The sequence below is a fragment of the Dermochelys coriacea genome, chromosome 1 (assembly GCF_009764565.3).
Source record: "Dermochelys coriacea isolate rDerCor1 chromosome 1, rDerCor1.pri.v4, whole genome shotgun sequence".
NCBI classification, from domain to species: Eukaryota; Metazoa; Chordata; order Testudines; family Dermochelyidae; genus Dermochelys; species Dermochelys coriacea.
In genome coordinates this window covers 212,296,482-212,321,272 of record NC_050068.2, presented here as the reverse complement: position 1 = coordinate 212,321,272, position 24,791 = coordinate 212,296,482, and the positions used below count along the sequence as shown (strand labels likewise).

The window sequence follows — 24,791 nt, the reverse complement described above, 5'->3', positions numbered from 1 at the left end:
TGGTGTTCAATCCCAGGCATTGCAGAGGCACTGCATTGGTCAATGATTTTCTTCTAGTGATGGGTGAAGATCACTGATACATGACCTGTCAGCAGTCTTTGATACCACTGACCACGAGGTATTGTTTACATGCCTGCTGACTTTGGCAAGGATAGACCGAGTCCCTGTAAAATCCTTCCCTTTCTGAGAGGTCCCAAGGGTAGTGTTAGCTGATTGCTCGTCTGCCTTGAGGGCATTCTCAAACAGGATATCAGAGGGTTGTATAATCACTCCTGCTGAACACCTCGATACTGTCATTAGGGGAGATAGGGAAGCATTGTGGACTGTGCTGCCTTCCCTATGCAGCTAAAATACCAGCTCTGTGTCTATTTCATCATACCTAGACAGTGCAATTAATCAGCTTTCTCAGTATCTTCCTGAAATAAGGGCTTGCAGAGACCTAGCCAGTTGAAGCTCATTGCAGATAAGACTGAGATAGATTGATATATTGATAGATTGCAGGAGAAATAACCTGTGGAAATTCTATACCTAATATTTGTCTGTCCCCCAGCTGATGAGTCTGTCTCCATATAGCTCTGAGTGGAAGGACTGACTCAAGGGGTGTGTAGGTGGGGGGTTCACTAAGAAGTCCTGGGTGGGGTTGCTTTCTGTGATTCCACCTGCTGTTAAGGTATGGGGCTTGTCAGGTTGGCAGCTCCTTCATCTGGACTAAGTTTGCAAGGAAGTTAGAAAACCTGGGAAAAAACACTGGCAGAGTTTCGTTTGACTTGCAAAATCAACAGTGAATGGCTGTGGAAATAGGAACACTTCTCACAGATTCATAGATATCAAGGTCAGAAGGGACCATTATGATCATCTAGTCTGACCTCCTGCACAATGCAGGCCACAGACTCTCACCCACCCACTCCTGCGATAAACCTCTCACCTATGTCTGAGCTTTTGAAGTCCTCAAATCATGGTTTAAAGACTTCAAGGAGCAGAGAATCCTCCAGCCTCTTCCAATCTGCCCTGAAGGAAAATTCCTTCCCAGCCCCAAATATGGCAATCAGCTGAACCCTGAGCATATGGGCAAGATTCACCAGCCAGATACCCAGGAAAGAATTCTCTGTAGTAACTCAAATCCCACCCCATCTAACATCCCATCACAGGCCATTGGGCCTGTTTACCATGAATATTTAAAGATTAATTAATTGTCAAAATCATGTAATCCCATCATACCATCTCCTTCTTCTGCCTTCTCACTCTTCCATTCCTGCTGTTCCTCATCCGCACCAGGTGAGAAATGCCATATTCTTCCTCATAATAAATATTCAGCTCATTGAAAAATGAACTGCTTTTGCTGTGGACTGGGGAGACAAGAGGGGAGAAATCACCTGCACATCTACCAATGTGATATATGCCATCATGTGCCAGCAATGCCCCTCTGCCATGTACATTGGCTAAACCAGACAGTCTCTACACAAAAGAATAAATGGACACAAATCAGACGTCAAGAATTATAACATTCAAAAAATAGTTGGAGAACACTTCAACCTCCCTGGACACTCAATTACAGACCTAAAAGTGGCAATTCTTCAACAAAAAAACTTCAAAAACAGACTCCAACGAGAGGCTGCAGAACTGGAATTAATTTGCAAACTGGACACCATCAAATTAGGCCTGAATAAAGACTGGGCATGGATGGGTCATTACACAAACTAAAAACTATTTCCCCCTGCTAATTTTCCCCCCTACTGTTACTCACACCTTCTTCTCAACTGTTTGAAATGGGCCATCCTGATTACCACTATAAAAGTGATTTTTCCTCCTGCTGAAAATAGCCCACTTTAATTGATTTATCTCATTAGAGTTGGTAAGGCAACCACCATCTTTTCATGTTCTCTGTATTATATATCTATCTATCTTCCTACTGTATTTTCCACTCCATGCATCTGATGAAGTGGATTTTAGCCCACAAAAGCTTTATGCCCAAATAAATTTGTTAGTCTCGAAGGTACCACAAGTACTCCTCATTCTTTTTTCTCTACACTAAGGTGCTCACTGTAGGGATGAGGGGAGGGTTGACAGAAGCATGACTTGGGAGTGGATGTGATATATATTGACTTTAGCAAAGCTCTTGATACAGTCTCCCACAGTATTCTTGCCAGCAAGTTGAAGAAGTAAGGATTGGATGAATGGACTATTAGGCTGGCTAGATTGTCAGGCTCAATGGGTAGTGATCAATGGCTTGATGTCTAGTTGGCAGCCGGTATCAAGCAGAGTGCCCCAGGAGTCGGTCCTGGGTCTGGTTTTGTTCAACAGCTTTATTAATGATCGGGATGATGGGATGAATTGCACCCTCAGCAAGTTCGCAGATGACACTAAACTGGGGGGAGAGATAGATATGCTGGAGGGTAGGGATAGGGTCCAGAGTGACCTGGACAAATTGAAGGATTGGTCCAAAAGAAATCTGATTCCTAATTCCACATCCTTCTTGATCTGCCTCCACTGTAAACATATCCAATTCTAGAATGTCTTTAAACCTGAATATATCCAGTGCTAGTCCTCAGGCCTGGTCTACAGTAGGGGCGGGGATCGATCTAAGTTACGCAACTTCAGCTAAGTGAATAACATAGCTGAAGTTTCAGAGTAGCAGCAGTGTTAGTCTGTATTCGCAAAAAGAAAAGGAGTACTTGTGGCACCTTAGAGACTAACAAATTTATTAGAGCATAAGCTTTCGTGAGCTACAGCTATGCATCCGATGAAGTGAGCGGTAGCTCACGAAAGCTTATGCTCTAATAAATTTGTTAGTCTCTAAGGTGCCACAAGTACTCCTTTTCTTATAGCTGAAGTTGATGTACTTAGATCTATTTACCGCAGTGTCTTCACTGTGGTAAGTCAACTGCTGACGCTCCCCCGTCAACTCCGCCTGCGCCTCTCGCTCCGGTGGAGTACGGGAGTCAATGGGAGAGCGCTCAGCGATCAATTTATCGCGTCTAGACTAGACGCGATAAATTGACCCCCGCTGAATCGATTGCTCCCCATCGATCCAATGAATAATGTAGACAAGCCCTAAGTCAGTGAAAACAAAGGGCTGATTTCTTTACAAGTCTTGCTTGCTGGCTCCGTGTTGCTCTATGATCAGAATGTTCAGTATGCCTGTGTAGAGCAGCATTATGCAGTTTGTAGATACTAAGACCAGAATGGACCTCTGTGATCTTCTAGTTTGACCTCCTCTGTAAGACAGACCATAGGACTTCCCTGAATTAATTCCTCTCTGAACTAGGCTAGAGCCATATTTTTTTAGAAAAACATCCAATCTCGATTTTAAAATTGCCAGTCATCAAAGTTAAATCATTAAATGCTGTGTCTAATGCTCTCCCAATGATTCGCAATGGCCAGAGTTCAGATCCAAGACCAGTCTTCTCCAAAGGCTGCCTTTACTGATTTGCTGCTCAGCTCACTACTAATAATCCCCAGAAGAAAGTTACCTCCCGGCCATTCTCCTGACATAAAATCACATTTGCCCAGGGAAGCCCAAGCCTCTTGCATTTTCTCTAAATTAGATTGCTTTGCTGCTCCCAGCTGTCTATGGGTACTAATGGTACTTTTGCTAAGATAGCTATCTTAAGAGATATTCATTCACTTAGCACTCTGATGGTAACATTAAACCTGGTTTTATGCTGGATTTGTCCTTTAGCTGACCAAATGCCTTTGGGCACAACAGTGACAAGAACTTGGCTCTCTTTCTGCATTATTCTTAAGTTATTTAGCCAAGACTTGCTTAATTAGGAGTCTAAAATTAGATGCCTAAGTAAGAGGGTTAATTTTTCAAAAGTATGGAGTACCCAATCACTCCTTTTGATCCCAGGTGGAGTGGGTAAGTTGCTTAGCCCTCTTTGAAAACCAGGTCCCTAATGTTAGGATCCTGTCTTGAAAATCTTGGCCATGCTTCTAAAAACTCTTAGATGCTTCTCATGAGCTCTAATACTTTCTGTAGGATCACAAAAGCACAATCCAGACTCACTGCTAAAATGGTCCTTTCTCTGTTTTTCCCTCTCTTCCTAAGCAACATCAATTCTTTTCTTCATTGTCAACCTGTGGTGACTGGAGCAATGGTAAAGAGTGTGGTGATGAAATGGAAAGGTAACGACTGTTTTAGAGGAGATTAATTCAATACCACCAGCAGGCACGCTGGAAGGGCAGGTAGTTTAGAGTGATTGAGCCAAATTTCACCCACACAACTCTGCAAGGACATTGAATTAATAAGCATTGCATCAGAGGCATAAACTCTGATTGGCTGCTGATGTTCCAAGGACATGACACTGCTGCCTAGCAACTGGTGAGCTGATTAACCTTTTAATCAATGTTGCATACTTCACAGTTCGCTGAATTTAAAAGTTGAACTGATTAATGGGAAAAATTGCGTTAATAGGTGATGGCTTCATTCTGCTTTGCTTTATCCATCAGGTCTAACTTGTGTAGGGTTTGTTGCCAGTTTCATTGTTATTTGTTTGCAGGTGGGGAGGACTCAGTGGTTTTGTCCAGAACTTAGGGTAAAATTTTCAAAAGCACCTAAGGGCCTAAGTTATGTTTGAAACTGTTCCCTTTTGTGTACACCGTCATTTGGGTTACAATGGAAAGCTTTGGAATTTCCCAAGCACATTTGTCACTGAAGCCCCCCCAGCATCTTCCACAGGACTTCCATCCAGTCCATGCAAGTCTTTACACAGATCTCATTTATTTTCTAACCTTTCCATATCTTTTCGAACCTTTCCAGCCTCTGTTGCCCTTCCCTTCCCTCAAATATGTATGCAAAATCACTAAGCCACCTGATGGTACTCATCTGAAATGATGTACTTAAATATCTTGCCTGTCGCAAACAGTGCAGCACGGCTGCTGGGCCTCATATTCAGAGATTCCAAGGCTAGTAGAGACCATTGTGATCATCTGCTCTGACCTCCTGTAACAGCATACTCATCTATTTCCCAACAGACGTGCAGGCATACAGCCATACTATATACAGAAAATCTTCCAAAAGCCCGACTCAGTGCAATGAACTTGAAAATACATCACAGCATTCCCATGTCTCCCATCCACCCACGCACCCACCCATCCTCTACCTAATCATGTCTCTTGAGTTAAGTTCAAATCTATACCATTCTCGGTGTGTTTGTCTCAAATGATATATGACATTATAGTTATTGCCTCTCCCTTGGCTTTGCTGTTTCTCTTTATTCCTCATCTTTTCTCTCCTTCAAAATATTCCAGCCTCGGTTTCCTCTATCTCTTTCAGTGTCAGGTTTGCTGTTAATTAACCTTTATGGTCTTCCTCTTCCCCCACCCCCACTACCTTGATCTGTCAACCTACTTTTCATCCATTGTTAGTCTCCGTACTGCTCACACACACACCCCTGTAGTACCCATGGTTGCTCCTGGACTGCTGTGGCCGGGCACATGACTAGTTTATGCCAGTGAGAAACAGTCACTATGACAAACTCTCAGCCCTAGTGATTGGTTGATTCCTGGTAAATTCCCACACAAACAGTAGCAGCTTGCTGAACATTTCACAAACAAGGGACAAACAGGACTACGGGCGAGTCTACTCTTAAAACTCTGCACTGATGCAGCTGCACTACTGTAGTGCTTTAATGAAGATGCTGTAAGTTGATGGGAGAGCTTCTCCAGCCGACATAGCTACCTCCTCTCAGGGAGGTGGATTAACTGTGTTGATGGGAGAAGCTCTCCTGCCAACATAGCACTATCTGCACTGGAGATTAGGTGGGTATTAGTGCGTTGTTTAGGGGTGTGGATTTTTCACACACCTGAGCAATGTAGTGATATTGATATAGATCTGTAGTATAGACCAGACCAAAGGAAGAAGCTACCCATCGCTGCTGCTGACTATCAAAATAAATAACGTATGATGTCCTGTGAAAAGGTGGCTTTCAAATAGGCAACATGGTGCTGAATCTGACCTTACTTACACCAATGTAAATCAGGAATAAGTCCCCTGAAATCAATGGAGTTACATCAGTGGAAATGATAGCCAATCAGGCCCCTGGGTATAATGAGGCTGTGCAGGTTTCAGCAGCTCCAGAATCTTTGTCTTTCAGATAAGAGTTTGCTGCAACTAATATGTATCTGTTACCAAAGTATAACTTCCTCCTGAAGAAATAATGGTTGGCCAACCCTTCCTGTGCTGCCTGCTGTACGAAAACTGTCCCCAAACCATCTCTCTGTTATGGGGTCTCTTGTCTCTGCCTCTGTTTCCGGATGTTCATCAGGTAGATTCCATTGCAGCCAGGGGCGGCTGAAGTGAGCTGTAGCTCACGAAAGCTTATGCTCAAACAAATTTGTTAGTCTCTAAGATGCCACAAGTACTCCTGTTCTTTTTGCGAATACAGACTAACACGGATGCTACTCTGAAATCTACCAATTTTGCTGCCCCTAGCAATCACCGCCGAATTGCGGCCGCCGCAAAAGCGGTGGAGCTGCCACCGCAAGCCACTACAGCGGGAAGAGCGGTGGAACTGCCGCCAAATTGCCACTGCGGGACACGGACTGCCGCCCCATTCTAAATGCTGCCCCAAGCATCTGCTTGGAAAGCTGATGCCTGGAGGCGGCCCTGATTGTAGCACCATGCTGGCTGAAAGGGGTAAACATTACCCGTTTATGTTAAGCAGGCTGCCAGTTTCCTTAAAAGAATTAAAACATATTTATTAAAAACAATAAGCAAGAGGAGAGTGTTTCTACAAGACACAACTAAACACATTAGTCTAGATTCTCACTGATAGATTTACACAATTAATAAACCATCCAATAAATCTTTTGCTTTCTTTTGCAGCATGGAAAATGCTTATTTACTTTAAAATTCCCCATGAGCCAGCTGCCAGCCCAGATGTTAATTGAATGGTGTGGCAGCAGTGTGTTTCCATGTCATTTTAGACTAGGATTAAGAAAGAAAGCCCTGTGATTGACCCTCCCACAATGAGATTCTGTGACAGACCCATCTCCTTACCCACTCTACTCTCCAAGCTGGTATTGCCTTCGTAGAGGGGGATACACTAGAATCTGATACCCCTTCTGGTGACACAATTTTCAGGGGCAGATGGAAGGCCCTAGCCATACTCACTACATACCCATAGGTTTCAGTTGGGTTTGTACTTGCCACAGCTCAGCCACTACCCATGCTGCCAAGGCTACATTGCTATTTATACTCATGCTAACTTGATGAAAGCTAGCATGAAGATGTGTACATAAGTAGGGGAATCACAGCCCTAGCTTGTTGTGTAGATATAGCCTTGGAAAAACACCCAATCTTGATTTTAAAATTGCCAGTGATGGAGAATACACCACAGATGTATTCCAAATTATTCCAAAGGAATTACCTTCATTGCTAAAATTTTGTATCTTATTTCCTGTCTGAATTTGTCAAGCTTCAACTTCCAGCCATTGGATCACATTATACCTTTCTGTGATAGATTGAAGAGCCCATTATCAAATATTTGTTCCCCATCTGTAGATTCTTTTAGACTGCGATCATCACTCATGAACCTTCTCTTTGTTTAGCTAAATAGAATCAAAGAGCTCAATCTACAACTAGAAGGCATATTGTTTAATCTTTTAATCAGTCTCATGGCTCTTCTCTAAACCCTCTCCAATTTATCCACATCCTTCTTGAACTGTGGACACCAGAACTGGACACAGCATTCCAGCAGCGGTTGCACCAGTGCCAAATACAGGGGTAATATAACCTCCCTACTCCTACTTGAGATTCCCCTGCTTATACATCCAAGGATCACATTAGCCCTTTTGGCCACAGCATTGCACCAGGAGCTCATGTTCAGGAGAAGTGGTGAGTCGTTGCCAGCTAGACCTGAGTCATACCCGAATTGCGGATCATATTTATTGCTCTGTGCTCACAGTGTTAAGGCAGGTTCAGAGCTCTGAACCAGAAGCAGATTTTCTTCATTATTCAAGGTCTTGAGGTTAGTCAGAATCTGAGTATGAAGTTTGCAGGGGCTTGGATCTTGTGGGCCTGGTTTTATTGCATATTTAAGTGTCACATGTCTCTCCTCTGTATAACATGAGTTTGTTTGCATGTGTTGTGTTTTCTTTTCCCCCCCGGGAGTAGTGGAGTGAGGTGCAGCAGATGATAAACAGTACCCCCATCTATATGTACCAGGACTGCAACGTGCTCTCATTGGGCGACACTGATCACTGGCTCCGCACCAACTGGATATACCGGGGTGAGGCAGCCTCCCGCATCTACGTGGAGCTAAAGTTCACCGTGCGTGACTGCAAGAGCTTCAGGGGTGAGGTGGTGACCTGCAAAGAGACTTTCAATCTCTACTATATGGAGTCAGAGCAGGATGTCGGCATCCAATTCCGTCGCCCCCTGTTCACCAAGGTCAGTAGCAATGGGGGTTGGGGATCCTTTTGACCCCCCCAATCTAAACAAGATGAGGCTGGCCAGTTGGGAGACCTCCAAGGAAATCAAAGGTCCTATAGGGAACAGAGTGGGTGATGCCATAGGAAATGCTCTCTCCCCGCTGCCCCAGCATGATGGTCAGGGCCCTCTTTGCTGCAGGAGGTGCCAATTGTCAAATGAGCTGTAGAACAGAGGGACTGAGAACTTTTAATGTTGATGGTAATGCTTTGCATTTATATATCCAAGGACCATGAAGGGTTCTAACAAACATCATCATCCCCATGTTACAAATAGGGAAACTGGGACCAAGAGAGATCAAGTGACTTGCCCAAGGTAATAAAGTAAGTCAGGACAGATAAAGATATAGGACATAGGTCTCCCAACGCCTGATCCCCTGCTCTGATCACTGTTCAGAAAAGAATGCATGGCATTTTCTTTGAGGGTAGAGGCAATGGTCTCATTGGTTGTACCAAATTCTTTTTTACGTCACCATGCTCTGCCGCCCTATGTTTTTCCTGCAGTTTCATTTGGATATGGTACTTATTGTCCCTTCTTCCCCAGAAGCAGCTGAATTGCAGTGAAGAGAATCTCAGCTTTCCTGTAAACAGTCTCCCATAATCAGGGCCCAGTGTGTTTTGTGGCAAGCGATAGACCTACATTCTTTGGCAGTCCTCCCCTCTTCATTTTCTGCAACACATGATAAAATTCTTCTTGAAATTTCTACAGCAGCTTCTAGTAAACTCAAGCCCAGAGAGTTGCACTGAATTAAATAGGAAAATGAAAAATTCAAGTATCTTGTAACTTAATTTGGGTTATTTATTTTGACATTAAATTCATGTTTTTCTATTCATTCCCACTGCCCCCACATTTTCACTATATTCTAGTGAAATTCTGGAGATTTAGGCAGTTGGGTAGAGGACAGGTGGGGATTTTGACAGGTAGGAGGAAGTTGGGGCTTCCAGTATTAAAAAGGAGGAGATCATCATCACCCAGATCTTATTCATAGATTCCAAGGCCAGAAGGGACCATTGTGGCCTCCTGTATAACACAGGTCTCAGAACTTCTACAAAAGAATTTGTAGAGCAAACCTTTTAGAAAAAACATCCAGTCTTGATTTTAAAATTGTCAGTGATTGACCAAGATACTTGGTAAATTGTTCCAGTGATTAATTACCCTCACTGTTCAATTTACATCATATTTCCAGTCTGAATTTGTCAAGTTTCAGCTTCCAGTCATTGGATCATATTATCTCTTTCTCTGGTAGATTGAAGAGCCCATTATCAAATATGTATTCGCCATGTGGATACTAATAGACTGTAATCAAGTCACCCCTTAACTCTTTGTTAAATAGATAGACTCAAAGAGCTCAATCACTGTAAAACAGGTTTCCTAATCATTTAATCTTTCTTGTGGCTCTTCTCTGAATCCTCCCCAATTTACCAATATCTTTCTTGAATTGTGGGCACAGAACTGTACACGCTATTCCAGCCATGGTCACAGCAATGTCAAATACAGAGGTAACATAACCTCTTTGCTCCTGCTCGAGATTCCCCTCTTTATGCATCGCAGGATCACATTAGCTCTTTTAACCACAGCATCACACTGGGAGCTCATATTCAGCTGATTATCCACCACGAGCCCCACATTTTTTTCAGAGTCACTGTTTCCCAAAGCAGAGTCCCACATCCTGTAGGTATGGCCTATGTTCTTTGATAACTACCATGTTGCATCAGTAGATCTCAAAGCACTTTAAAAAGGAGGACAGGATCATATCCCCATTTTACAGATGCGGAAACTGAGGCACAGAGCGGTGAAGAGGGTTGCTGAAGGTCACCCAACAGGCAAGTGGCAGAGCTGAGAATAGAATCCAGGTCTCTTGAGTCCCAGTCTGGTTTTGTATCCACTAGGCAACACTGCTTTCATCACCTCTTTCCCTCCCCCTTTGGGCAGGGGCAGAAGTGACTTGACATGTTTTTTTGTCGAATTTTAACACCTACTTCTTTGCAACCAACTTTATGGCAACAGCTGTCCCAATTCCCCAGTCCTCACATCTGTTGTTGCTGCATCCAAAGATGGCAGTTGAGTCCACTTGAAGTTTCTGGTGAGCTGATTACCAGTTGACTGCAGAGATGTTTCAGGCTGGGGTTTTCAGAGGAGTCTAAGGCCTTGTCTACACTAAAGGGAAAAGTCGATCTAAGGTACGCAATTTGAGTTACATGAATAGCGTAACTCAAATTGACATAGCTTAGATCTACTTACCGCGGGGTCCACACTAGGCGACGGCGACGGGAGATGCTCTCCCGTCGACTCCCCTTACTCTTCTCGATCAGGTGGAGTACAGGAGTCGACGGGAGAGCAATCGGCGGTTGATGCATTGATCGCCACAGCATCAATCTTCCGGTAAGTGTAAACAAGACCTAAGGGAGTTAGGTGCCCAACTCCCACGGACTTCAGATTTGCCTCAAAAGCCTAAATGCAGAAGAGATGCCCATCTAGCCAGGGACTGGAAACACACCCACTGTCCCCTATGGATTATATCAACAGAGGGAAATATCGAAGGCACATGCAGGACTGCTCACAAGCACCGGACAGACAGAGAATTGTCAGCAGCAGTTTATTCAACCTGTAATTTCAACTAAACAAATCCAAAGACTATCACTGTTTATTGGTAGTCAAATTGCTGACAGAAAAAGAACGAATCCACCTCAGAAGAATGACTTATTGCTGTAGTCTGTAAGTGTGCTGTGGTTGTGCTCAAAGGCCATCCTGAGATCAGGGCCCGTTATGCTAGGTGATGCATAAACACCACCAATAAATTCAAACAATGAATCAGTCACATGGCTCTTGAAGAGAAGCCAAGTGGAGAGCTGGGAGGAAAGAATAGAAACGAGGCTTGTGAGGCAGATGGGGGACGTCCATAGGGCTTATATAAAATGAGGGAAACAATGGGGAACGAGTGCACTGGTTTGATGTGTTTGTGCTTAGTTATCCACATGCAAAGATGGGAAGATCCTGGAGTCCAGAGCACAAGAGCTAGAGAGGCCATAGAAAAATGAATTACAATGAAGGCTGTATGGGGCTGTAACAGGGCATAGGTTTTCTTCCCCACACCTCATCCCTGATCACTGTAAAAACCCCTCAGACTCTCTTCTTTTAGTGTCCACTTGATAGAATTTATTCAGTTGCCTCCACCAACACTTGTGCAGTGCAACAACAACAATTCTAATACCTATGACCCTATTACCTCTTCTTCAGGGCCCTGTGAGGAAAAGAGACCTCCTTTTCTTCGGATCAGCTTCAGTCTGGGCATAGCTAGCCCTGTCTTCCCCTCCTGCTAATGCTTCCTTCCTACCTAATATCAAGATAGTCAACTAATGGGCCAGTTAGTTCCCTCACTCACCCAGATTCCCCATCTGATTAGCTAATTCCTCTATTTCCTCAATCAGCTGTCACTGGGAAACTAATTGAGGCTACAGTGATCAGAGTGCTGGCCCATCTATCTCAGCACTCTTGACACAGGAGCTTTGGAGTGAAAGATGCATGACAAATGTAACCTTGGAGGAAGATCTTCCGGAGCCATAGATCTTGATTCTTCCTCTCCTATTCAGGTCAACACAGTGGCAGCAGATCGGAGTTTCACAAGCCGGGACATTGAATCAGGCACTATGCAGCTGAATGTGGAAGTGTGCCCGATACGGAAGCTGTCTCAGCGCGGATTCTACCTTGCTTTCCAGAACTCTGGGGCCTGTGTGGCTCTGGTCTCTGTCCGGGTATATTACAAGACTTGCCCAGAAACAGTGGGGGGACTGGCCCGCTTTCCAGAGACACTGGCAGGCTCAGAGGGGCTGACAGAGGTGCCAGGGGTCTGTGTAAAGGATGCAGCCGAAGAAGCAGGCTTCCCACCCAGGATGCATTGCAGTGCTGATGGGGAGTGGCTGGTGCCAATGGGCCGATGCCTGTGTGCTGTTGGGTTTGAGGAGGCTGACAGAAGCTGTGTAGGTAGGTGTGCAGAGGTGGGAAGGGGGCAGTCAGGTGCAAGGGGAACAATGGGGAGATGGAGATCTGGGCAGTGATACAATCCAGTAGTATTTGCAGGGGGTGAGAGGTGAGTTATACTCACCTGACCAAGAGCTACCCTAAGTGTATCTGACTTTGCTACTGCCTCTCTCTCTGTGTCCCCATCTCTCACCCCTGCTGGCTGTGCCCTGTCTGTCTCTCACTGATTCAGTTAGTCTCTCTTTATTTCTCTCTCTCTTTTGTTCCTGTCCCTGTCAGGCGTAACAGTTGCACACACTCCTCCACTCCCTCTTGGTCTCCTTCCAGCAGCGCTTCAGGTCTGGAGCTGGTTTCTGGGAGCTGTAAGTATATGATTGACACTGACTCACTCAGCAACCAGCTCCCAACCATTAAATGGCAGCCGAGTTCTCTGGGGTACTGCAGCTAGGTTAGGGTAGAGCAGATGGACAGATCAGCACCTTTGTCCCCCATAGCCAGGAACTTGGGTATGTGGGTGGGAAGGGTCAGAGCTCCCCCTGTATTGTGCAGATGCATTCCCTGTGTGGGAGACAATTCTGCTATGTTGGGGAATGAGTATAGCACCCCCTGCACAGCCCAACTCAGCATTCAGGGAGAGCGAGTGCATGAGAGACCATGGGCACACCCGCTGTATTGGAGGGGAGCACTTGACAAACTGAACTGGGCCCATCACAGCAGTAGATTCAGTCTCCCTTTGGCAGCGAGGGGAGAGAAGGTGCTAGTGAACCGTCTTCCAGCCTGTAGCAGCTGGGAGAGAAAGGGGATGAGCTGAGGGTATGTGGATGGCACGTTGCTGATCCTATATTGCTGATGGGGGTGGTGGCTGTGCCCAGGCAGTTACAGGGCCCACAAGTGATACATTCCTGCTCATGTCCCGCATAGCTGCAGCTACAGGAATGAAGAGGAAAGGGAGAATTGATGGGAGCCTAAGTGCACAGGGTGTCAGGCAATCCACACTAGATTCTTAGTGTCTGTAGGGGCCTTGACTTACTCCCCGTCTCCCTGCCTTGCTCTCCCTCTATTTGCTCCAGTGTGGGAACCTGATCTCTGTTTGGATTGCTGATGCCTCCCCATTCCAGCCTTGCTCTGGGAGCTGATGAAGGGTTAAGGGAGTCTTCCAGCATGAGATCCCTGCCCCTCCCCTTTTCTCTCCTTCAATGGCCCAGCCAGTTTTTCCACTTAGCTGCTGCTGCTGAACTCTCCCCGCCCTCCTGCGAGCTGAGCACACTCTCCTGGGAAGGGGCAAGGAACCCATCATGCCTGGGCTGGTTCTCACCGCTATCATAGGGTGGGACAGCCTCCAGGTCCTGGCTAGTCTCCCTCCCAACCCAAGTATAGCTGAAGCCAGATGTGTCCTCCAAAGGGACAGCAGGGATCAGGGTAGTCGCCCAGCGGGTGGTGAGGGTGGGGTGGGGTGAGGTGTGTGTGAGGGAATGGCAAAGCTTGAAGTGGCATCTTGTTGGTGGATGCAAAGAAGGAAGACTAGAACTAGGGCACCTGTTTGTCCACCCACATCTCCATTCCAGCTGCTTGCTGGTGGCAAGGGACCAAGTGCTCTGCAAAGGATTAGAACTGATCTAGATCTCTCGCTGAACCCACCCAGTGCGGCAGAGGCCGGGATCGTGGCTCTGACCCTTGTCTTTGGAAGGAGGCGGGCTCCAGCTCAGAGTTCTGTCCTGGCATGGGGATGAGGAGGACTCAGCTCTGGCCTTTGTTGCCCTCTGATGGGAAGAGGGGTGGAAAGGTAGGGAGAGTCATGGGATGGGATGGGGGTGGGGGGAGATCCAGCTGTGACCTGTACCCTCTAATAAGGGAGGAGGGCGTCGCATGGAAGACATCTCTGACCTTTGCCTTGGAATAGGAGGATGAGGAGGAATAGTAATTGGGGTGTGAGGGGGTCCCAGCTGTGCATTAGTTCAGACAACTGCTGGGTGACTTTCCAGGTACCAATATCAGCGTGTAAAGCCTTAAGGGGTCTAAGCCCAGGCACCTCACCCCCTTGCACCCACCATAGATCTATGCTCATGTGGAGATAGATGGTTCTGCATCCCAAAGGTGTTGCTTGTGGGCACTGGTGGCATAGCTTTCCCAGTGGCCAGCCTGCACCTCTGGCATTAGCTCCCTGCGGTGCAAAACAATTAATTATGAAGGTGCAGGATGCCTCTCTTTGCCCAAGCCTTCCAAGCCAATTGGGTCCCCTCGTTTCCTAGCTGGATGGCAAAGCAGCAGGGAGCATGTGGTTTGGTCTCTTATTACTGAACTCTTGATTGCCTCAGCTTAATCCTTGTAAGGTGCCCAGTCACCCTAGTGACGTGCACCAAATAAATACTTGTAATAACGATGAATGAAGGGTAGGGCAGCCAGTTCTGATCTTTGCCCTCAGGAGGGCGGTCCTAGTCTTTTGCCTTTCCCAGAACCTGTTTTCTCCATTTTATTCCTTCGGACTTTAATTCCAAACAACAAACCTGCCCATATGCTATGTGCTGGGAAGGCATGGGGAACAGGCAGTTGGGGATGGTGAGGAGGGGCAGGTTAAAGGAAGTCTGAGAAGGGCTCAGCTGACCTCTCTAACGGGGAGTCACCTCCCACTCTGGGTGCACTGAGGGCAGAGACTCTCTGTTCCTCTTCCAGTTTGATGAGCCCACAGAGACCTTGTTAAAGATAATTGGTGAGTGGGACGTGGCGGCAGCGATGGCAACAGTGCTCTGGGCCAGTCCCACACGCTGTACCGCCCCCGCAGGGGAGGGGTGTCTCATTTTCTGCTAACGTGGCGGGGTCACCCCAGTTTGCATCTGATTTATTTGAAATTTGTTCCCTTCTCATATCCTCCTCCCACATGTGAATCAGAATTCTCAGCCCTGGAATGGAGACCCGGCACAGCTGCCCCTCAGACAGAGGCAGGGAAACCTTGCTTTGAATGTGGGGGGTGAGGTTTTGGGCTGGGATGTGTGCCAGGGAGCTTGGGGTTCTGGCAGTCATGGGGGTGGGAAGGCAGCAGCGGGGCAAGCACTCACCTTGGCCTCAGACTCAAATAGCAGGTCGAGGAAGTGGCACAGTTAGGGTGCCTGCAGCAGCTTGGTATCCCTGCCACCCCCACCCCAGGCCTCAAGAGCATGCCCCCACCCACCTTCCTGCTCCCCATCTGCTCCTTTTAGACTACTGGCAGAGGTTCCTGCCCTGGAGTGGAAACAGCTCTCCTCACATCCCTCAAATGACACAGCTCTGCCTGGCCATCCCTTCCCACCTAGCCTACCACCAGCCCCCACATCTCTCCCCTGTGCCAAGGGAGCCCAGGCTGCCCCTTCTCACAATGCATCCTCCCATGGGACGGAGGAAATATTGCGGGGACCAAAACATAGATCAACTCTCACAATATTTCCATTGCTGCAGCACTAGCCTGCACTCCTCCCCTAGTTCTGCCACCCCTGCCACCTTGCTTAACCCCTTCCTGCCATCCAGCCACCCCAGCCGCCAGGGGCAGTGTGTGCAGGGGTCCCTAAGGACACCGGTATGGGAAGCAAGCTGCCGCACTCTGTGCTGCACTAAGAATCTGCCTTTCTGGTGTGGTGCTGCCCCTTGCTGGCACTTGTTACCGTTGCATCTTCCATCTGACTTGGGTTCATTCCATTCTCTCATGCTAGCTCAGTGTGATGACATAATCCTGTCTGTCTGGCATGCCTCTTCCCTGTTAGATTCTAGTCGTGTTCCCTCCCCTGCTCTTCAGCACACCCTCCACAGGCCCACACTACAATTTCCCATCTTATTTTCTTATCTTTAGAAGCAGCAGCCCACTCTGTCTAACTAGGCGTTCCTCACCCAGGGTCATCATTTCAGAAAAATGCAGGGAGGGAGAGGAGAGTGCCAGTATCCCTGCTTCCGCCTCCCCACTGAGGCTGTGGCTGCTTGTGGGGGGTTAGTGGGCTGGTCCCATCCTGGTGGGGGGCGGGGAAGTGGCTGGCTGGTTCTATCCTGAGGAGTGGGCAGTGAGGTACAGGTGGAGGAGTGAGTGGGGGTGGGATGTTTTTCACCAGTGGCTGGCCTGGCATAAGAATCAGGGCCCATCTTGCTCCATGCTCAGCTCTGGCCCTGGTTGCTGCTGCTTCCTGTCTGGCTGGTAGGGCAGAGGCTCTCTGTTCCTCTTCCTGTTTGGCCAGGCCCAGCCGCCTCCTGTCATGACACAGGGACAGCTGGACCAAATCTGCCGCCCTCGGCACCAACCTCAAAGTCTGGGAGCCGGGGGGGGCTAAGGTCAAATGCTCTTTCTGCTGCATACCAAATGATGCCTCATCCCACCCATTGTCTTCTGATGGGCTTGCCAACTGTCACCAACACCAGCCATGCTGGGCAGGAGAGGGGAGAAGGGTAGTACATGAGGAAATTTATCAGGACAGCATAAGGGGAGGGTATAAAAACACACGCATCTCACTCCCTGGCTGAAGCACTTGGAAACTCCTGGAGGCTGGTGCTTCACCAGGCCCTGTCCAATCCTGGCAGCCCACCTGCAGTCCTTACCACCTGGGGAAGGGGGAGAGAGACCCCCCCCCAAAGCTGCTTGATGGCAAGATTGCTGCAGGTGACAAGAGGATGCAGATGATACTGCTGGACAAGTGAGAGTTCAGAGGAAGGAAGGGCGGAGGAAGTCAGGTTTCTGGGGGTAAAGTCAGGATGTAGGGTTGGTATCCCCTGAAGTGGTTATCCTCCTCACTTGGTTTCCCCATTCAGCCCTTGCTCACCCTAGCAGCAGGGACTGGGTATATATGCCATCTCCACATACCTGGCAGGCAGTGTAGTTCAGTAAGCGTGAGGAGACCTGAGTTCCATTCCTGGCTCTGCCACTGACTTGCTTGCAACCTTGGTAAAGTCACTTCCCCTCTGTTCTTCAGCTTCCTGTCTGTTTGGTGGGGTGATAGTGCTGCTGCTCCCCGGGGTTTGTAAAGGGTTTCGAGGTCCATGGGGGATGAGCATCACATAAGTGTTTTTGTCCCTCCAGTCCATGAATGAGAAGAGGTCTATAAGGTTGGTTGAGAGTTGTATGCTGAGAGGGTTGCCCCTTTTGGGGTGTTAGTGATCTGACTAGTGTTTGCTTAGAAGGGTTTAATTGCCATATAGATTTTTGGGCTTGGGCTGGAGCCTGGGCTCTAGGATCCTGCATGGTGGTCCCAGACATCTGTGTGTAATGAAAGAGCCCCCCAGCCCGAGCCCCATGAGCCTGAGTCAGCTGGCACAGGCCAGATGCAGGATTTTAATTGCAGTGTAAACATACCCATAGATGGTTTGCTAGCCTGAAGCAGACTTTTTCAATTTGTTGACAAAATCAGAACATTTTCATAACTGAATATTTTTTCAGTTTGCTGGCTGAACTGACAAATCAGTTATTCACTCAGCCCTAGCCAGGGATCCATGCTTGATTCTTCTAGATCTGTCAGTTCCCTTTAATACCACGGGGCACGTAATTTTGTTGATTCAGCTGCAGATCCTGGCCAGCAAAGATGGGCTCACACTTGAATGGTTCTGCTTTTTCCTGAAAGATGACAAGAGAGTGCTGTTGGGCAAGTGCTCGCATGTCCTCAATGGTTCCCTCTTCCTGTACTCTGCAGGCTTCACTCTTTGTGCTTTACCTGCTCAATGTGTATCCACAGCTGATGGGTAAGGCTGTGATGCCACTTTGGGTCATGATGTCACTATTATGCGACTGACATACAAGTCTGTGTCATCAAACCTGGATCGGTCTGCTTGCTCTCCTTGGCCAAGACAAAGGGTGGATGGAAATGAAAGTCTGAGGCTCAGTCCAGCGGTGATAGAAGTTAGGGAGAAGCCTGAATTTGTGGCAGAGAGAGTGCCTGACCCTGTTGTTGAAGGGGGTATGCCTGCCCTTTGTCAATGAGCTCCTGGAAACATTGCTGGGTCCCTCAACTGCTCCCCAGTTCCCAAATAGCATTGGTGGGCTGGAGCATCTCTTTCCATCTCCTTTGGGTCAGATGATTACAGTCATTTATGTGGTGCAAACCTCACCATGGTAACCCACACCTGTGACCTCCCTACTGGGTGATTGCAAGTACTCTTCATTGGGCTTCCCTAGAAGACTCCTGAGATGTTACAACCAATGCAGAATACAGCTGCCCTCTAAGTCGTTTTGGCCATAGGGAGCACATGGCACCTCTTCTTTGCAGTCTACACTGGCTTCATGTCCAGCTGCATCCAAGTGTAGTTCAGGGTGTTGCTCACGAAAGCTTATGCTCAAATAAATTTGCTAGTCTCTAAGGTGCCACAAGTACTTCTTTTCTTTTTGCGAATACAGACTAACACGGCTGCTACTCTGAAACCTGACATTGATCTAGAAATTCCTACATGCCCCGAGGCTGGCTAGGCAATGCATTGCTACAACAGTCAAGATCAGCAAGGCCACTCTTGCTAACAGTCCCCAGACTGAAACCCGTGGTATCAGTGGGCACCCCTCATTGTTATGGATTTCCACAGCCCAAAGAGAACCCCTGTATGTCCAGTGAAATTTTTATTTTAGATTAAGGGAATCAATCAAATAAGAAAGAAAAGGAAAGTCTTCATGAGAGTGTGAGCATTTTTTTGGTACCAGGCTGCATCAAATGTGCCTCACAGTTGCTCTTCTGGACAGGCAGATGCTCCAGAAAGTAGAGGAGTAGTGCAAGAAAACTAAGTGCGAGCAGTTCCATAACTGCCTAGCCCTAGACCACATCCAGCTCTGGCATTTGCAGCCCAGGGTGGCACAGCCAGGTTTGGGGTAAATCTTGAAGGGACAGGAAATGTGCTGGATTTATGTTGGGAGGAGTCTCTTTGAGGCTGACCAAGTCCTAAGCGTTTGGTTGATTTTTCCAGGGACCTCCCATGTGCAATCTCCAGCAGCCATGATCTTGTATTCCCTATCCCTGGGAGCAGGAGAGAGGGAGGAGCACCAAGGCTGTGGAGGTGGAAGATGTGGGAGCCAGGCAGAGTTAGCTGGTTAATTCCCACTAAACCTGTGCTTCCCTGTTGTTTGTGTGTCTGCAGCCTGCCAGCGAGGATTCTACCGTCATTCCCCAGAGACCAAGCGCTGCCTCAAGTGCCCCCCAAACAGCTCATCCAGTGCTACAGGGGCCACAGCCTGTCCCTGCAACCTGGGCTTCTACCGGGCACCCACTGAGAGTCAAAGTGTTGCCTGCACTCGTGAGTCAGGGCTTGGGGAGGAGAGCAAGGGGACATGGAGAAGAGGAAGGGTCAGCAGGAGAGAGGAAGGGAGAGATCCAGATGCAGAGAGAAGGTTTTGGAGAGGGAGATGCTGGTGCTGTGAAGAGGGAAATGCCTTATGGGGTGGGGAGAGAGGCAGGTCCTGAGCCACATGAGGGGAAGAGAAACTACTGTACGGTTTGTGCATTGGAGCCTGTATGCTGGATCTAATTTCTCTCCCCCACTCTCTGCAGGTCCCCCTTCTACTCCCCGCAATGTCAGCTTCTCCCTGGTGGGGACGCAACTCTCCCTTTGGTGGCAGCCACCCAGCGACCATGGTGGGCGCAAGGATCTGACCTACAGCATCTCATGCCAGCGCTGCTCTGTCCTAGCATGTGAGCCATGTGAGGCTAGCGTGGTCTTCTCCCCTAGTGCCTCAGGCCTCAACAATACATCCATAGATGTGGACGGTCTAGATGCTTATGCCAACTACAGTTTCACCGTGAAGGCACGTAATGGTGTCTCGGAGGTCAGCTCTTTCCCTCAGCGGACCTCCCCTGCAGTCTGGGTCTCTGTCGGCCATGCAGGTGAGTCATCAAGGTGGGCAGAGAAGCGATTTCCCTCTGGGAAGGGGAGGCAAGAGGAGAATCACTGTGGGTCTCTGAGCCTTCTTCATCTTATCTTTCTCCTTATGCTGCACCCGTCAGCATGGTACCTACCTTCTGCCTAATGACTGAGTCTCTTCTAAGGTGCCTGTAGCTCTGTCATCTAAGCTCTGTCACTGTCTTTGTCATTCACTTTCCTGTTCTGTTTATAAACCAAAGTAGTGGCTGTAATAATCATTCAGAAAAAGCAGTAAGTTCACAAGACGCTTTGCAGACATGATGGGGCCCAAGTCTGCTCTCAGTTACACAGCTGCAAGGCAATGGGAACTGCCCCCATGTAACAGCACAGAACTGGGTCTGTAGAGAGAGACACCTCCCTGCCCGACATATGCAACAAACAAACCACAACATCTTGGTGCAAATAGAGCCTTTAAACACAATGAAGTTAGGACATTCACAAGTGCAGGTTCCTACCTGACCACTCACTTATCCACCAATGATGGTGTGAGACATGGAAAGAGTGTGGCTTGACTCTTGGATCCCAGGATAATTCACAGTTCTGCCATTAGGGGACCATGTTTTCACACCTAAACAGAGCACAATTGCCCTGGACTAGCTGAGAGATGATAAATGTGGATTCTCACGATGGCATTTCACTGTCACTTGTCAGAGCCGTATGGTGTTAAGTAAGGGTGTATTCATGTTGCTGTAGGAGCCTTACCTGTGGAAATTCCTTTCTGCATTTAAGGTCTTCTCCTTGATGCTGCATTAATAGAGCTATTGTGAGCATGGATGATGTTTCAAAAGTACAACAAAATCACAACTGAAGTGCCCTTGCCATGAGCAATGATTTACTATTGGACCCCTCGCTTACTCTCAGGCACACCAGAGAAGGATGAGCTGTATGCAGTACTGGAGGCTCAGCAGGAGCAGCAATGGGAGAAGCTGTAATCTGGGCAAAGGGGCCATGCAGAGCCAGGGAGGATGGAGTGGGTTTAGTTTGTGTTCTCATCTGTTTCTGTTTCATGCCATTGCTCTCCCCTGCAGCTCCAGTAACGGTGTCCCATCTGACTCTCACCCAACGTGATGACAGCAGCCTGTCTGTGTCTTGGCCAGCCCCACGGCACCGCAGCCGGAGCTCAGTGCAGTACGAGGTCATGTATTTTGAGAAGGTGAGAGGCACCTCCTCTCTGCACCTTACCTGTGTCTCTTCTGCTCTTTGTTTGTGACACCCAGAAACTTTCCTCCTCCAGACGTCTAAATAATATGCTAGGCGTCTAAATAATAAGATGGGTGAACTAGAGTGCCTCATTTTAAATGAGTATATTGATATAATAGGCATCACAGAAACTTGGTGGAATGAGTGTAATCAATGGGACACAGTAATACCAGGGTACAAAATATATCGGAAGGACAGAACAGGTCTTACTGGTGGGGGAGTGGCACTATATGTGAAAGAAAGCATAGAATCAAAGGAAGTAAAAATCTTAAATGAACTAAACTGTACCATAGAATCTCTATGGACAGTAATTCCATGTTCTAATCATAAGAATATAGCAGTAGGGGTCTATTACTGACCACCTGACCAGGCTGATGATGGTGGCTGTGAAATTCTCAGGGAGATTAGAGAAGCTATTAAAATAAAAAAAAACTCATTAATAATGGGGGATTTCAACTATCCCCATATTGATTAGGTACATGTCACCTCAGGATGGGATGCAGAGATACAGTTTCTTGACATCTTAAATGACTGATTCTTGGAGCAGCTAGTCATAGAATCATAGAATCATAGAAGATTAGGGTTGGAAGAGACCTCAGGAGGTCATCTAGTCCAAACCCCTGCTCAAAGAAGGACCAACCCCAAATAAATCAACACAGCCAGGACTTTGTCAAGCTGGACCTTAAAAAAGTATAAGGATGGAGATTCCACCACCTTCCTAGGTAACCCATTCCAGTGCTTCACCAACCTCCTAGTGAAATAGTTTTTCCTAATATCCAACCTAGCCCTCCCACACTGCAACTTGAGACCATTACTCCTTGTTCAGTCATCTGTCGCCACTGAGAACAACCTAGCTCCATCCTCTAAAAGCCTTGTCTGGGATGATTTAGTTGGGGTTAGTCCTGCTTTGAGCAGGGGATTGGACTAGATGATCTCATGAGGTCTCTTCGAACCCTAATATTCTATGATTCTATGACTCTTTGGAAACCCCCTTCAGGTAGTTGAAGGCTGCTATCAAATTCTCCCTCCCCCTTCTCTTCTGCAGACTAAATAAGCCCAATTCCCTCAGCCTCTCCTCATAAGTCATGTGCCCCAGGACCCTAATCATTTTTGTTGCCCTGCGCTGGACTCTCTCCAATGTGTCCACATCATTTCTGTAGAGGGGGGCCCAAAACTTCCCTTGATCTGCTGGCAGTGCTCCTACTAATGCAGCCCAATATGGCGTTAGCCTTCTTGGCAGTAAGGGCACACTGTTGACTCCTATCCAGCTTCTTGTCCACTGTAATCTCCAGGTCCTTTTCTGCAGAACTGCCACTTAGCCAGTCGGTGCCCAGCCTGTAGCAGTGCATAGGATTCTTCCGTCCTAGTGCAGATCTCTCCACTTGTCCTTGTTGAACCTCATCAGATTTCTTTTGGCCCAATCCTCCAATTTGTCTAGGTCCCTTTGGACCCTATCCCTACCCTCCAGTGTATCTACCTCTCCTCACAGTTTAGTGTCATCCATGAACTTGCTGAGGGTGCAATCCATCCCATCATCCAGATCATGAATGAAGATCTGAACAAAACCGGCCCTAGGACCAACACTTGGGGCACTCCACTTGATACTGGCTGCCAACTAGACATTGAGTCATTGATCACTACCCGTTGAGCTTGGAACCCACGAGAGGAGAGGCAATTCTTGATTTAGTCCTAAGTGGAGCACAGGATCTGGTCCAAGAGGTGAATATAGCTGGACCGCTTGGTAATAGTGACCATAATATAATTAAACTTAAGATCCCTGTGGCAGGGAAAACACCACAGCAGCCCCACACTGTAGCATTTAATTTCAGAATGGGGAACTACACAAAAATAAGAAGGTTAGTTAAATAGAAATTAAAAGATACAGCGCCAAAAGTGAAATCCCTGCAAGCTGCATAGAAAGTTTTTTAAGACACCATAATACAGGCTTAACCTAAATGTATACCCCAAATTAAAAAACATGGTAAGAGAACCAAAAAAGTGCCACAGTGGCTAAACAACAAAGTAGAAGGAGTGAGAGGCAAAAAGGCATCCTTTAAAAAGTGGAAGTTAAATCCTACTGAGGAAAATAGAAAGGAACATAAACTCTGGCAAATGAAATGTAAACATATAATTAGGAAGACCAAAAAAAGAACAGCTAGCCAAAGACTCAAGAATAGCAAAAAAATGTTTAAGTACATCAGAAGCAGGAAGCCTGCTAAACAACCAGTGGGGCCACTGGACGACCAGATGCTAAAGGAGCACTCAAGGACAATAAGGCCATTGCAGAGAAACTAAATGAATTCTTTGCATCGGTCTTCATGGCTGAGGATGTGAAGGAGATTCCCAAACCTGAACCATTCTTTTTAGGTGACAAATCTGAGGAATTGTCCTTGATTGAGGTGTCATTAGAGGAGGTTTTAGAACAAATTGATAAACTAAACAGTAATAAGTCACCAGGACCAGATGGTATTCACCCAAGAGTTCTGAAGGAACTCAAATGTGAAATTGCAGAACTACTAACTGTAGTCTGTAACCTTTCATTTAAATCAGCTTCTGTACCAAATGACTGGAGGATAGCTAATGTGATGCCAGTTTTTAAAAAGGGCTCCAGAGGTGATCCCAGCAATTACAGGCTGGTAAGCCTGACTTCAGTGCTGGGCAAACTGGTTGAAACTATAGTAAAGAACAAAATAGTCAGACATACAGATGAACATAATTTGTTGGGGAAGAGTCAACATGGTTTTTGTAAAGGAAAATCATGCCTCACCAATCTACTAGAGTTCTTTGAGGGGGTCACCAAGCATGTGGTCAAGGGAGATCCAGTGGATATAGTGTACTTAGATTATCAGAAAGCCTATGATAAGGTCCCTCACCAAAGGCTTTTAAGCAAAGTAAGCTGTCATGGGATAAGAGGGAAGGTCCTCTCATGGATTGGTAACTGGTTAAAAGATAGGAAACAAAGGGAGGAATAAATGGTCAGTTTTCAGAATGGAGAGAGGTAAATAGTGGTGTCCCCCAGGGGTCTGTATTGGGCCCAGTCCTATTCAACATATTAATAAATAATCTGGAAAAAGAGATAAACAGTGAGGTGGAAAAATTTGCAGATTATACAAAATTGCTCAAGATAGTTAAGTCAAAGGCAGACTGCAAAGAGTTACAGAAGGATCTCTCAAAACTGGGTGACTGGGCAACAAAATGGCAGATGAAATTCAATGTTGATAAATGCAAAGTAATACACATTGGAAAACATAATCCCAACTATACATATACAGTGATGGGGTCTAAATTGGCTGTTACCACTCAAGAAAGAAATTGTGGAGTCATTTTGGATAGTTCTCTG

At 47.0% G+C, this 24,791-nt stretch overlaps 1 protein-coding gene across 1 annotated transcript in view; it reads left to right on the top strand.

Moving 5' to 3' along the window:
- Positions 1-24,791, top strand: part of EPHA1 (EPH receptor A1) — a 66,847-nt gene that overhangs the window by 29,459 nt on the left and 12,597 nt on the right. The window contains exons 3-7 of the mRNA XM_038391572.2: positions 8,117-8,392; positions 12,022-12,412; positions 19,472-19,627; positions 19,882-20,214; positions 21,280-21,404. Coding sequence (XP_038247500.1) covers positions 8,117-8,392; positions 12,022-12,412; positions 19,472-19,627; positions 19,882-20,214; positions 21,280-21,404 — 1,281 coding nt within the window. The remainder of the gene's footprint in view (positions 1-8,116; positions 8,393-12,021; positions 12,413-19,471; positions 19,628-19,881; positions 20,215-21,279; positions 21,405-24,791) is intronic.